The following is a 14,802-nucleotide window of genomic DNA, read 5'->3' as shown; positions in this document are numbered from 1 at the left end:
CTACTGTACCATATATCATGTCAAGCGGCTGGTCTGTGCATTCCAGTTTGATACTCTAACAGGAGAGGAGAAAGTGAAGCAGGATATCTAGCATCACTGTTTCTGTGTGTAGCTTGGTTGGCAGTAGAGGGTGGCACAAGAAACAGAAATATTCTGCCAAGCATCTCAAATTGGCTGGGAGTATGTGAATGAAGATTATTCTAAGTGCAACAGCTGTGAGGTAACAAGCAACGTCTTCCACCTCCATTATCCATTATTGTCTCCATGAAGCTGCAGACTCAACAGGAGCTCCAGCAGCCGATGCACATTGTAAAATATTTGCCCTGATTGTCACATGTGCTGGAGTGGTGCATGGAAGATGCTGTGAACGGACCCCTGCCTGCAAGCACTCCTTCAGATTGTAATAAATGTCGCTTGGTGTCGAATGCTTATGTTTGGCAGCAAACATGAACTGAAGTGATACACTGCCCTTAATCTACTAAACTGAGGGAATGAATCATGACTTTATTGCAATGTGCAGGTAACAGATCCTCCTTCTGGCCTTTGTCTTGTGCTTAAACCACAGCGAAAAATGCAGAAAGAGAAACATATAGTTGAAATGCAAACATATAGTTGAAATGAACATATAGTTGAAAAAACAGCGACAGATAGAGCTAAAGACAGAGACGGAGACAGCCAGTGAGGGACAGAGAGCGAGAGGATTAACTTCTCATCCAGTCTTTGCTGTTGGATAGATTGTAAGTAGCTTATTGCACAAAGCACCCTGCATGTAACCGGTGCGTTTGTATGATTTGTTTCTGAGGGTTGGTTTTTTGTGTGTGTGTTAGAGACATCACTGACCTCATGCAGGCAACTAAGAGATTTAGGCCTGAAATAATCAAACTGGAAAATCTGGCAGGCTGTGCTCCACTAAGAATCCATCCATAGCAATGAAAAGCCAACAGCTTTTCATCCATAGAAATATTTCTCTTCAATCCTTGATGTTGAAAAAGGCTAACTGGGTGCTGCAACTAGACTAGTTTGACCTTTCAGTCTACCCCAAACATCATGGAGCCATCAGCCAGAGTCCTGCAGGCCTAACTAATGACATGATGACTGTACTGAAGTCATGGATGGAAGGATTTCTACATAGTCATACAATATACTAATATGATTGAAATTATTTGTAAATTTCCCTATTACTGCTTTGCATGCTTTCTTTTAACTGAGGCCTTCAAGATTGGGATTGTTCACTCATATCCTACAAAACTCTGTGGCTGCATAGTAAAGGATATTATCTGTTTAACCCCTTTTCTTCAGATACAAATTATATTGTTTTCTCTCTTTATAAAGATTATCTTTTAATTGTCTTTTCATGTTGCTCTATATTTGATCTGCTAATGTTTTATGCACAAGTCTGAATAATGTTTCAGTCTCACCCGATTTACATTAATACCTGTATTTGGATATTTTAAATTTCAGGGGATTTTGATAATAATTTATTATAGTTGGTTTGCGAGGTTGTGGAGGTCTTCTAAAAAAAAAAGGCTTTAATAGACTATTAAAGGAATTGTCGGAATGGCGGGATGTTTGATAGAAAATTAAGTGTTGCCAATTTGAGGCCCATGTTGGAATGGCAGGATGTCGGAATGGCAGCGTATAACCATTTAATTGATTCTATAGAGGAGATTAGAAAAAGAGAGTAGCCCGCATTTCTCAGACGACATATGTTACCAAAGGCAACCATGTGCTACATGCGTAATAATGAATACAAGTAAAACTCTTCATATGTTTGGGATGTGCAAAGGATCGCCTGCAGTGACAGTGATGTTTGCCTGGAGATCGGCTATACTGTATCTCCTGTTTACAGCTCGTTCTAATTTGGCTCACTTCACAGTTTTAAACTGTTGTAGTGCATTGTATAAAAAATGGTGCATAGCCAATTTTTGGATCCTGCTTTTAATGCCTCACTAACAAACAAGCAATGTATTTTTTTAATCATAAACTCTGTAATCCACAAAAATAATTCAGTACTCTTCTTTACAGTCCAGCACAAGCCACACATTGAATTAAAGAGTTGGTGTGTGTTTATGTGTGATAGAGCTGCTCCTACCTGGATACGACGAGGGGCAAAATTAACATCTTCAGCATCCTCATGAGTAGTTCTCCGGGAAATTGGAAATACTTCACCTCCTGCAAGCAGCAGAGACAAACAGCATTTTCATTGTACTAGTTATTCGACATCAGCTCGTCACTGTGGTCATGTTTAAATTGTTTATAGCGAGCTGGAAATACAGCTAAAGGTCTTATCTATGCAGGCCTCGAGGGGCCCCTTCTTTCCTGTGTATCTCACTAAATGGAGACAGTACCGCAGGTACATACTGAGTGGCTTGCAATTTGTAATAGTCTTTTTGAATGTTGGCTCTTACAGAAAACATGAATGTTAGAATGAAACATTGCTACAACACAATGGTCATATGCTCGGAAAAGCCACAGGTCTCATGGACCTTTCTGATCACCTGGTTGTTATAGTAACTGTTCTTTTTGTTTTCTGTCAATAAGTATGAATGCCACAAAAATGCCACAAAAGTCTGTGTTTGTGCTGTGTGTCAGCAGGAGAGAAAGCTGGGAAAGAATTGACTTACATCTCTACTTAGTGACTGTTCAACTGAAACAGACTATATATATGTGAAGAGTGATCATGTCAAAACATTGTGTTTGATTATTTTCATTATCATTGAGTTAACATGCTCAATATGATCATGTGAACTGTGCTTACTGAGTCTGCAATGAACACTCTTTAAACCATGTTGACATTTTTTTCAGAGAACACAGAAATAATAGGGCATTAAATCTTGTTGCCAAATGAGTTTATGAGTCATTAACTCATTTAACAATTGCTAAAGAGCAAGTTCAGTTGCGAATTTTCTCTGTAAGTATTTCTCCAACAGAAGAAAAGCAAAGAAAAAGTGGATGTTTAGAGTAAGCCTATTTTGCAGAATTGCTGTATGAGACGTCTGTTTGGTCACATCTGTTTTTCACATATTTTTGGACAGAAGTGTCTTTATGTCACTGTGAATGCAGGGACTTCTTGAATGTCAATGCACAGCAGTCAAGATTTTCAAAGGCTTCAAAAGTGTTAAGCTGATACTTTCAATTGAACTCATAACAGTTCCTTCAAAGATCTTATTGAGCTGATCAGTGCCACACAATATTGCAAAGAAAGCTTTTGGAGCTTTATAAGATCTGTAGCAGTAAGACATGTATCATGGGCTGAAGTAGGGTTCTAGTATGTTCTAAAGTGCTCGAATGAATGTGATAAATATTTGAACCCTTGTATGGTATTCAGGTCAAATTGACCCTTCAAATTTTTAAAAGAATAAAAATGGTACAAGTATACATTTCTTCTACCTGAAACTCAATGGCTTAGCTCATTGTCTGTGATAAACATGTACAAACAAACAAAAATGTTATACCCCACACATTTACATATGGTCTTCGGGTCAGTTTGACCCACATACAAAGAGACACGCAGAAACATGGCCACACAGACACACACACACAATGTTACATTATTATCATCAAAGCACAGAGAAGCTGTTTGTTCTCACTTTCTTTTTTAGATGTTATTCCATATCATTGTAAAAATCTAAATGTTCTCTCACTACATGCACATCAAGGGGGTGAGACAAAAGAGTTAAATACCTCTAAATCACAGTACAGTCTTCCACCATCAGTATGACCAAAAGATTTAGCTGCCAAAGGGCTTTGGAACTCATATTTGAGGAGAATCAGGCACATAGTGATGTGGAAGAGGAAGATGTCTCCAAATATGATCATTTAGATGTTAATTCAGAGTGTTCTGATTCTGAAAGTGAATTTGAAGATGGCCTTCACCCGGAAGAAGCACCACAAGGAGCACCACAGGTGGCCGCTGGACCAGCCCAAGAGCCAGCCACTGAAAGAGCCTTACAGACATATTTGTCTGAGAATGGACTAATTGAATGGTCTTCATCCCCAGTGAGTCATCCCCAAGTCTTGAGTATAGTGGATTTTTAACATCAATTATAACCTTATGACAAAAAGAGTAGTCGCGCTTCCATTGTTAATTGTGTTCTAGTAGAGACTAATAGTATTCATTAAATGGATACGTATGTTATCTCAGTTGTTTGAAATTGAGATAAAGACAATATATGTTAATGGTTTATGAAGTAAAATCTTATGTTAGAATTGTTTTTAAAGCCCCAAATATGTCCTGGGTCAATTTGACCCGAGGGACGCCAGAGATTCCAAAAGTGAAGACCGTACAAGGGTTAAGGTTGCATACAACATTCAGTGTTAGTAGACAAGTACTCAGCAATGACAGACATGAAAGGAGTACTTTTCTAATACTTAACTTCACCTTCAGATAAACTTAACTTTCCCCACTGCATAACTATTTTGAGAATTGATTATACCTGAATTATGGCGATCTTTTGGGGAGGGACTGTCTCATTCCAGAAACTCCTAAAGGAAATATTTTTGTGGTGGAAGACCACAGGGTTCTCAAACTGTACCAGCTGCAAGAATATCAGAAGCTCTGCAAGCTAAGACGAACAGACAGTTTCTGAGTGGTAATATAACATTAGTTAAAGGGGAAAAATGCATTCTGGTGGTGACTGTGCTGAAACACAAAGTACTGAGTTTGTTGGTCAAGAATACAGCTGTGTCAGGCACGTGGAGATGTGTTTAAAAAGGGTAGGATGGCAACAAAAATGCGAGAATCCAAGTTTTTGAGTTTCAGAGATTAAATTATTACATTTAATGTATAATCATTTACAAGCAGCTCATGGGCATTTTCAGGAGGTTCTCAAAACTCTAAGTCACTCAAGTAAGTGTGGATCAGAGAAAAACAACAACAAAAAGAGACAGAATGTCTTAAACACGTGGTTGATGGATTAAATGCTGACTTTAAGTAACTGCTGTCAGGAGGCTACCTTGGAGAACCCTGGCCTACATTCACCACACTTGCTGCATTTATCTTCAGTCAGGCATGAAAAGTCTACACATTTCCCTAAGCTATAGTGTTCTGCTCAGCTCAGGCAGTAATAAATATTTATTTAATCGATCAAGGCATTTAACTTGAAAGATGTTGGCTAAAAAGACACAGACATTTTGTTCTAAATGTGCAGTTGCCCTCAGCTATTCAGCTGCTTGCATCTCTTATATAATTGTTAAAATGTTCCACCCTGTGACAGTTTTGGATTTGGTTTGCGCTCTGTGCAACATTGATCCCAGCAAAATTTTCTGTAGGTGTAGTGGGTGACAGGAGGACAAGGAGAAGAGTGGAAAAAGCTTAGGCCAAAACCAAACAGTTGTGTGGAGTCAATTTAAGTGCAGTACATCACATCTGTGCAATAGATAATGGAGCAATAAAAGCTTTTTATTTCTCTTTTGGACTGTTGAAGCTTTTAGGCTAAAGGAGTGTGTGTGTGGGTGTGTGTGGGTGTGTGTGGGTGGGTGGGTGGGTGGGTGCGTGTTTGTGTGTGTGTGTGGAGGGCAAGGTGTTGCGTGTCTGTGTTCGAGAGCTTGCAGAGTAAATACACAAATGTACATACGTGCGTGCCTGTGTGTTTGCCTTACTGTGTGAGTGTGTGTGTGTGTGTGTGTGTGCGTGTGCGTGTGTGTGCGTGAAGAACAGTCACAGCTGTCCCTGAATCCTGGCATGTGGCTACAGTGGGTGTATGTCAGATATTTAGTATACTTACATATACAGGAAGCTCATTCACTTACATATGTTCTCATTTTCACCAGACATATAGATTCCTGAGGTCCGTCTTTACACTTATGTAATAAGGCTCTCATTGAGTCCATCCAACATGTGATGCTGGGAATCATTTATGTACAGCAGACATTTTTGTGTCTTGACAAAAGAAGCTGCCTGACATGGGCATTTGGTAGAACAACAATGAAAAATGTTCACTGTGCTGGAAGCAGCAAGGAGACAATTAAAGGAGTGATTAACTTTTCAGTTCTCTTCCTCTGTTAGTCACTGTCAGCTCCGGAGGTAACGAGGTGTCAGCCCAGTTACAGGCTGTGATTTCTATGGATGCACATAAATATTAGCCTAACATTGGTATCAGCTTGGTTTTCAGCTTGTTAACTGAAACTGGGGCTTTGGCAAAAAGGATAACATCAATTGATAGGAGTGGCTGGTATTTATCTGGTGTGTTCTGGTTGTCCTGCTTTGACTTTGCCCTGAAACTAAAAAGATGTATTTATATTTAATTTTATTGGGCACAGAGAAACTTGAGCTTTGAATACTAATTTTGTTGATATTTGCTAACAAGGCGTTACTTATTATCTTCTGAATAAATCTTTGTCTAATTCTGGCAGAGATAAACAAACAAGAGCTGTTTGTTGTGTTTGATATTGAATTTGTTATGTCAATGCTTTTATGGAAGGTAAATTCCTGATTAAAACCTATTTTTCAAATAACTCACATTTGAAGTGTTCTATAAAAATTAAAGAATAGACCTTGGCATTTAGGTTCTGACCTCATCACTTTCAGCAAACAGCTAACTGTTGTATAGAGAAAATAATGTTTCCACAAAATTAGCGTGCTTAATCCAATGACATTTGTGGTGAATTATCACTATATAATGGTTTTGACTAAACACCCCCCCCCCCAAAAAAAGAAAAAATGGTTGAAATGCTTGGTAAAATGAAAAAAAAAAAAACTAATATTTTCTTTCACACTTTCAGGGAAAATATTGGCTCACCTGGAATTTGAAGGTAGCCATACATCTAAAAAGAAGTTTGAACGAGGGCAACAAACAGCAGAAAAGTAAGTTATACTGAAAAGAAACACCTAGAGAAACATGTTGCAACTTGGTTGGTCTATTGGTAGCAGGTCAGTTACTGGATTGAGTATAAAAAGCACCATAAAAAGTCATTTTCGCATGTGAACACAAAATATTTTCTATATAAAGGGAGGACTATTTGATCTGGACGTTTTCCACAGTCATTGTTGACTTGTGTGTCACAGTGGGAGACTTTCTGCTGGAGATGTGCTCTCACTGCTAGAAATGAAAGGAGGAAACTGAGAGAGAACCCTCTGTCTATAGTGCGCAGGAGACAACAAAGAATGCAGAAATTATGCTGCGAACAGTGCAGTGTTTCCTTTACAACCTATAAGAAAGAGCAGATGAGACTCCTTGTTGTGTTGATATCAATAAAATATTAATGACTTTCCAAAATAAATGACTTTATTTTATTAAAATAAAATACACAGAAAGTAAATTCGCCGTAATATTTGCTTATATCGAGTCTTGGCCTGTGGCCTTTTGCTACATTGTATCCACCACTCTATCTGACCACTTTCCTGTCAAGCTACTTTAAGAAAAAAAAAGCTCAAAATGAAAGCAAAGATCCCTTTAAAAAATGGCTTTTTGTGACTATTGCAAGAAATGCATTGAGATGCGTTCTTCTATTTCATGCCAAGCAGCAAGAAAAAAACCCCCAAACAATATCTCCAGTGGACATAAATCATCTATTGGACTAAGTTCCATTTGTGCACTAATTTTGTTTTGGACCAATCACCTATGTCACCTTTGTCAGTTTCAAACACCAATCCCATTGTCTGTAGTCTAAGTGCTAATTAGTGACGGCTGCATGTTAACAGACTAAACTAAGCTAGTGAACCATCTGGTAACCATTACAGCATACCTGCTACACATCAGCTACTTGATCACTCACCACAGCCTCAAAAGCTACTAAAAAACTACAAAATTACAGTGAGATGAAAAATTTTCGTTGAGATGGAGAAGAAATGGTTTTGCAAAAATCACTAGCGAAATCTTTGACCTGCACAACAACTCACAACCTCTGGGCTAACGTCATTCCAGTGACTTATGCCTCGTCAGATGTTGTCATCCAAACAGTTAAACAATGATCATAGAATTATTGTGTATAAAGGCAGCACTTCCCTCTTACAATAGAGTTCAGGTGTTCAAGATAAAACAGGAAAATCTGTCTGATGCGATGTCAGGTGTGCGTTTGAGTTTGAACTACTGCAGCAATCTACAAATAAGAACTGATGACTGTGACACGCTCTTCCAAAAGGCTGCTTTCTGGTACTTGATTTCCATTAATTAGCAGTTACCTCCAGCACTTTTTGGAGAATTAATTTGGTGTTTGCTTATGCATTCCTCTGGTATGTGCCTACAGCTACCACACAGCAACAGGGGACTGTGGACAATAAAACATCTTGGCAGTTCACTGTAATGAATTCAGCTAAGTGGCTTCTGTGGCCTCTATGGCTTAAAACAGGCATGAGTTATAGTTACCATTTCCATGCACCTATTTCCAGTTTGACTTTTACTTTTCACATATCCCTGCAGTACTTTAAACTGATCTTGTTGGAAGATAAAGTGATTTGCCTACATTGTACTGACAATTTGTGTGAGACACTGAGTTTATTTTAATATGAGAGTATTCGACTGTTTTTCACATGCAAAACAACTCCTCCTAAAAGAGACACACGCTTAATATACTTTAGATGAATGTCGGTGTGCTAACGTACATACAGCTTAAATTACTCCCATTCTGTGAGGACTGTATAAAACAAAACACGAACGTGCTAAAATGATTGCAATGCCTAAATACAATCAACGCCACACATCGTCATCAGCCAATTTCAAAGCAATCCTTTTATCATTTGAAATCATACCATTCCTGTTACATCTAGCTTGTAATGCTGTCATAGCAGCCTCATAGCATTCTCTGAGTTACAACTATTTAATTCCTCTTCCCTTTTGGTCTTGTGTGAATTACATAAGAACGAATGATATGATGGTTGACTTAATAATTCTGAGGCCTGATTGACAACTAATCTCCCCGTAAGCAATCCCTTTCCAAAGGTTCGCTCAGGCCAAATAAAATCTAACGACATATGACATACACTTTCACACTTTAAAAAGGCAGACAAAAGAAAGTCTGTCATTCTTTGGGATGAATTTTGCAATATCTTCCTTTAATTCCCCCATGTAGCAGACACATTTTCACATCTTCAAGAAACTCTTGAAAACCCAGCTCTACAGAGACCTATCCTAGCACTTACCTTGTACTTACCTACCCCCTCTATCTTTGCACTTTATCTTTCTGAACTTCCTTCTATGCCTGCACCCTATCTCTACTCTGTCACCTCTGACATAGTCAGACTAGTGGGTTCCTTCTACGTAGTTTATTGTTAGCTTTTCATATAGCTTGTTATATCTTAATTTGTAAGTCGCTTTGGATAAAAGCGTCTGCTAAATACATAAACATAAACATAAACATTTCTAATCCATGTGAATATGAACTTTAATTTTATGTAGACAATTATGAAGAAGGAAACAAGTACTTTGGTTGAATTAGACATGTATAGAGGAGCTTTATTTCAAAACACAGGGTACTATCTTTATGTGTGAGACTATTCTGCACATTTATGCCATAGTGGTTTCTTGTTTGATATCTCGAGACAAAAATCAAGTTAAGTCAAAATTAATGAACAATTTTGAGGTTAAGACTGGCTTTAAATGTTAAAGCTAAAATAATGTACGGTGAACACTAAAGTTGTGGTAAGGCATGGGAAAAAGGATAAACCTTTTTGTGTATGTCTTTGCAAAAATGAAGTGAAGGCAAGGAGGTCAACCAGCTCCGCAGGGAGCAAGGAACTGGCTTATCTACTGAACAGAAGTTGTGTCTGAATCCATCCTGGCATTTAAGAAGGTGGGGATCACACTAAGACATTTTGGGGGTTATAGGGCAGGCAGATGAGAGGCAAAAAAGGGTAATATGTCTGTGTGTCAGGGAGGGTGGGTGGTAGAGGGTCACCATCATCATTCTCCAGTATGTTAACCAACTGACCTGTGCGGAAAGCTGCTTGCCTCTGAGGAAGAAGCCCAGCAGGCAGCCGATAACCACGGCCAACACAGACAGGATGAGCAGTCCGTTCTGCTTGCAGACATTCTTCACCCGGCCCCACACTTCTTCCAGAGCCACCGCCATCCTCCTTCACCACCTCCTGCACCTTTTTGTCCTGGTCCTGACTGCAACCTCACAGTCCCTCAGAGAAAACCACCAGAGCGAGCCCCCCTTTCACCTCTTATTCAGCCATGTAGAAACGCTACAGAGCCAACAGCTGCAACCACACTGGAGGAAGGAGCTGGGTGTGGATGTAGCAGGTGGGGCAAAGTAGTTGGATGCAGGCGAGAAGATTTGGATGAGGGAGAAGGTTTTGTAAGACAGAAAAACTCCCAAGGAAGAGAAAAGTCAAGAAAAAAAGTCGATTTGATTTTTGACAAAGAAGGATAACTAAAAGTTGAGGTAGTGGTCCAAAAATAAATTACTTTAGGAGTTACAGCGTTTCTCCTCTAAGCTATGACCTTCGTTATTTCACATGAAACCAAGAGCATCACATAGACTCACTCGCTATCTCTGTCAAGCTGTGTCTGTCTCCTTTTCAGTCAGTCAACCCCTCCAGCAGCTCCCTTCCCTCCCCCACAGACACATTTCAACTGGTGGCCAACAGAGGGCCCTGCGACAGCTGGTGGTATTGTCATCAGGGTTAATACTACGATCCTATTAGGCAGCACTGCACAACTCAGATCTAAGGCTGGATTAAAGTGCTCTCTGAACAATTGGACAGCAGATTGTACAAACCACCAAAAAGGAAAGAAGAAAAACAAAGAAGAAGAAGAAAAAAATCTTAACAAGTAATCTGAGGTGAAGTGACTGAGGTGACCGTGTAAAAACAAAAACAGAATCATACAGTCATGATTAGTTGCATTTCAGCCTCACAGGTTTATGACTGAACATAATAATGACAGCTCAAGCCACAATACAGAAACAAGAACATTTCTACGCTGTATGAGAAGCAGACGATTAAGTCCACAGTCTCACAGCTTTCAACTACTGACGTCAGATGAAAACAAGCAAAAGGGTTGTGCAACTATTAACCTTTTATCACAGCAGCAGTACATGTAGAAACAATTCTATAAACAGAATGTCCTATATCATTCTGTCAATCCTAATGTGGGACTGACAATTTATTTAAAAAATGAACATGATAGAATACTCTGTTTTTGGAAATCCCACGAGGGTAACAATGTGTCTAATTCATTATTTTCCTATATTAATCAGTTTCAAAAGTCAGTCAATTCCTCTCTCTGTTAGGCTACCTTTCCTCTGAGGTTTGAGTATGTCTTGGTCCCACTCTTAGAAATCCCATTTAAGAAACTTAGACTTTTTGCAAAGGTGAAACCGTGCATTTATCACCTACAGACTGGAATACTGCGCTCCATAATACATCATGAACAAAAATTTGTGCCTAACCCTATGTCGTTTTTAGGCTTGCTATATAGATAAACTGACTTGTATCTAAGGGCAACCACTTCCTTCTGAAGAAAAATACTTTTTATGTCCTAAAAATATCTTTACTTAAACACAAATTAAGATTATATTTCAAATTCATACATTAAACTTATAAATTGGCTAGCTGTTGGGTGTTCCTTGTAATGAAGCAACATGTGATTGTGAAAAAGAGGAAAAAGATTTGTCTCGCTTTCACAGATTTAAAAGAAATCAAACAGAAACCCCACAGACTCTTGCTTTTATTCAGCATGCTTCCTTTCTCACAATTTAAGACCATTGTACAACTAACGAGTTATTGTTCCTTTAGTGAAGCATTAATCATGGATTTTCACACACCACAAACAGTCTTACAGTTTTATTATTATCATCATTATTTTTCTCATTAATTTATTTTTAGCCACTCAGTTCAACTTTCAAAGTGATGTACAACCCCAATTCCCAAAAGGTAAATGTAAATCGCAACGGAATGGAATGATTTGCAAATGTCATAAACTAAAATTTAATTTACAGCAGCCCATAGAAACCATATCAAATGTTCAAAGTGAGACATTTTACATATTTATTCAAAAGTATTAGCTCATCTTGAATTTGATTGTAATAAAAAGCTTAAAAAGTAAGTGATAAAACAAGAGACATTTTTCAGGAGCATTTTTCAAGTAATTAGTTTAATTGATGTCAGGTCAGTATCATGATTGGGTCCAAAAAGAGCACCCTAGAGAGGCAGAGTCTCTGCGCAGTAAAGCTGGACAAAGGTTCGACAAGATGCTAAAGCTTGTGTCCACAAATTGTGGAGAAGTTTCTGAATAATGTCTCTGAAAAGTAAAATGACCAATATTTGATATAATCCACCATCTTCAGCACATTATGTCATCAAATACCATTAAAAATTCTGAGAATCTGCAAAACACATCTACATTGGATGCTAAATGCAGGTTAAAGCTCTATCATGCAAAGAAAAATTATCCAGAAACACTGCTGTCTTCTCTGGGCCAAAGCTCATTCAAAGTGGAAAACTGTTCTGTTGGTAGATAAATCGAAATTTAAAAACTTTGAAAATCATGGACATCACGTCCATACTCCATACTAAAGATTAGACTCTTGTTGAAAGAAGAGTGGATGCTGCGCAACAGTAAACACGGCACAGCTATTAAAGGCATCTCAATGCCATCATATCTCTCTTCAGCATTTGATATGTTGTCTACGTCCGATCATGACTAGAATAGTACTTCATGATATTTGTGGATCCCAGCATTCTTTTCTTGCTTAATTTTTTTGTATAATTAATTGTGCATATGGGGTTGCACAAATGTTTGCAAAGGATAATTAAACATTATCATGTACATGGTAAATTCTGAATTACAATCCTTGATGCAGCTCATTAACTCAAACGAACTACTTGCAATTTGAACAAATAATACATACGGCACAAAAATGCTAATAAGTTGTTATTTGTTCTTCATGTACCTGACCATGTATTGATAATTAATGGTTATAATCAGCAGTACTGATGTGTAAAGAACACATTGGGATTTATTTTGTTTACATGCAGTTGAGCATTCACAGTTACTTTTGAATGAGAACATGCAATCAGTCTAAAAGTCACGTTGCACTTATTTGAAAAGTCATTTTCTGCAATAACAATATTGACAGATGGGAAGAAGTCCACTCACCCACTCCTTTTCTCCTGACCTACCCACCCACCCATCTCCCTTAATTAGCTGCCGTCCTCACACACACATGCTGTGAATTATTTGGTTTCAACTCGAGGTCAGGAGGACCATCTTGCAGTAAGAGACCCATTTCTATTCAGTATGTGAAAAATGAAAAAGATTGTTTCTCAAAACCCTCTGAAACGATAATGAGATGAATACAAAGTTGTGCACGAATTACAGTTTTGCTGCATGACTAAATCTGATGAGGTCTATTCAAAAGGGAAGTCATCAAAATGATAAACTTCAGTCCCCACGAGAAGAACGGTTGGTTACTGACTTAGTGGGATTATATCTTTATCTTCCTTCTCTTTTTTCACTGGGAAATTACAGCTTACACTGATAAAGTCTTATGATGCTTTTATCAGATAGGTGAATATTCTATTGGAAATGTATCAGGATCTAGACAAGAGACAAAAAAGAAAGTGAATACTTTTTTTGTTTTTATTACCAACATTAGAGATTTATATGCAAGTCAAATCAACATTATTTATATAGCACACTTAAAACAACATTCTGCCTCTCACCTGATGGCAGCTGGAATAGGCACCAGCCCCCCAGCAATCATGAATAGGTTGAAGTAGGTTGAGAAAATGGATGGATGAATGGGCGGATTTAAAACCGAGGCAGCCCAAAGTGATTCACAGAATGAAAGCACAACAATAAGTAATGCATCATAATAATAATTTGGTATTGGAATTTGGGTTGGAAAATAACATTGCTCACCTCCAGAAGAAGGCCATGAAAGAGAGTTTCTAAGAGGTTTCTAAGAAGAGTTTCTAAACCTTAGTTTTTAAACCTAACCATTTTGTTTTGTGATGGCTTGGCAGCATGTTGGCTTTTGATGCCTCTTTGTGGCCTCTTCAACATGACAAAGATTTGATATGTTTGACTATAATGGGCAGGGCTCACGTGAGGATTTGTTTTTGTGACAGTGGTGTTACATACAACAACTGTAGGGGGAGCCAAAGAACAAAGAAACTTCCCAAATTCTCTAGTTTTACTTTAAGGTTTTTGAAAGTAGAAATAAAATAAAATTTAAAAAAACTATCCTGTGACAAAGTGACTGGTATGCAATCTGGTGACTTCAGGTTCAGGTGGAGAAAAGCAGTTTGCTTATATCCAGTTTTACACTGCTCTTCCTCAGGAACCTTGCACAGAACAATTTATCTTTTTTCTTATTTTTTCACCGTCTGCAAATGGTTGGTGCCAAGGTCTGGCAAGAAACAATTTTTCGTATATATGCAATTTAATCTTACAAATGATCTTGTGCATAGGTGCATGTGATGGTGAGTGTGTCCTTCACCAGCCCTCCATCTAATCTAACAAGCTTTATTGATAAAAAAACTAGAATTGCCGACAGTAGAACATAAAAGGACAGGACAGATAAAGACAATAGACAAAAGAAAGACAATAACAAGTGTGTGTGTAAAGTGTACTGTGGTGTGTATAGATTAATGTGTGGAAGTTTGTGTTGTGGTTTGTAAGTAATCCACGTATCCACCAGAAATAAAGCCATCCAGCAGTCAGACATAAAACAGTAATGTTGACCTTCAACACTTACTCAGCATCAACCCGTGACCGCAGCCAGTGACAGGCTGGGTCACAGCTGGTGCTGGTGTGTTGGGTCAGTGCTATGCACCTCCACCATTGCTCTGGATTGTCCCCCAGTCCCAGCAGGACCCGTGCAACCTCGCTAGACCCTACCAGCAACAGAGAC

General features: G+C 38.4%; 1 protein-coding gene across 1 annotated transcript in view; it reads right to left on the bottom strand.

Moving 5' to 3' along the window:
• The window catches only part of slc1a7a (solute carrier family 1 member 7a), a 34,731-nt gene extending 24,723 nt beyond the window's left edge, over positions 1-10,008 (bottom strand). Inside the window, exons 1-2 of the mRNA XM_072363653.1 lie at positions 9,868-10,008; positions 2,093-2,172 (exon numbers count right to left, since the gene is read on the bottom strand). Coding sequence (XP_072219754.1) covers positions 2,093-2,172; positions 9,868-10,008 — 221 coding nt within the window. The remainder of the gene's footprint in view (positions 1-2,092; positions 2,173-9,867) is intronic.
• Between the last annotated feature and the right edge of the window lie 4,794 nt (positions 10,009-14,802).

This window comes from Leuresthes tenuis, unplaced genomic scaffold, assembly GCF_036924035.1.
Source record: "Leuresthes tenuis unplaced genomic scaffold, fLeuTen1.0.hap1 SCAF_14, whole genome shotgun sequence".
Taxonomy (NCBI): domain Eukaryota; kingdom Metazoa; phylum Chordata; class Actinopteri; order Atheriniformes; family Atherinopsidae; genus Leuresthes; species Leuresthes tenuis.
This window is presented reverse-complemented; position numbering and strand designations above follow the sequence as displayed.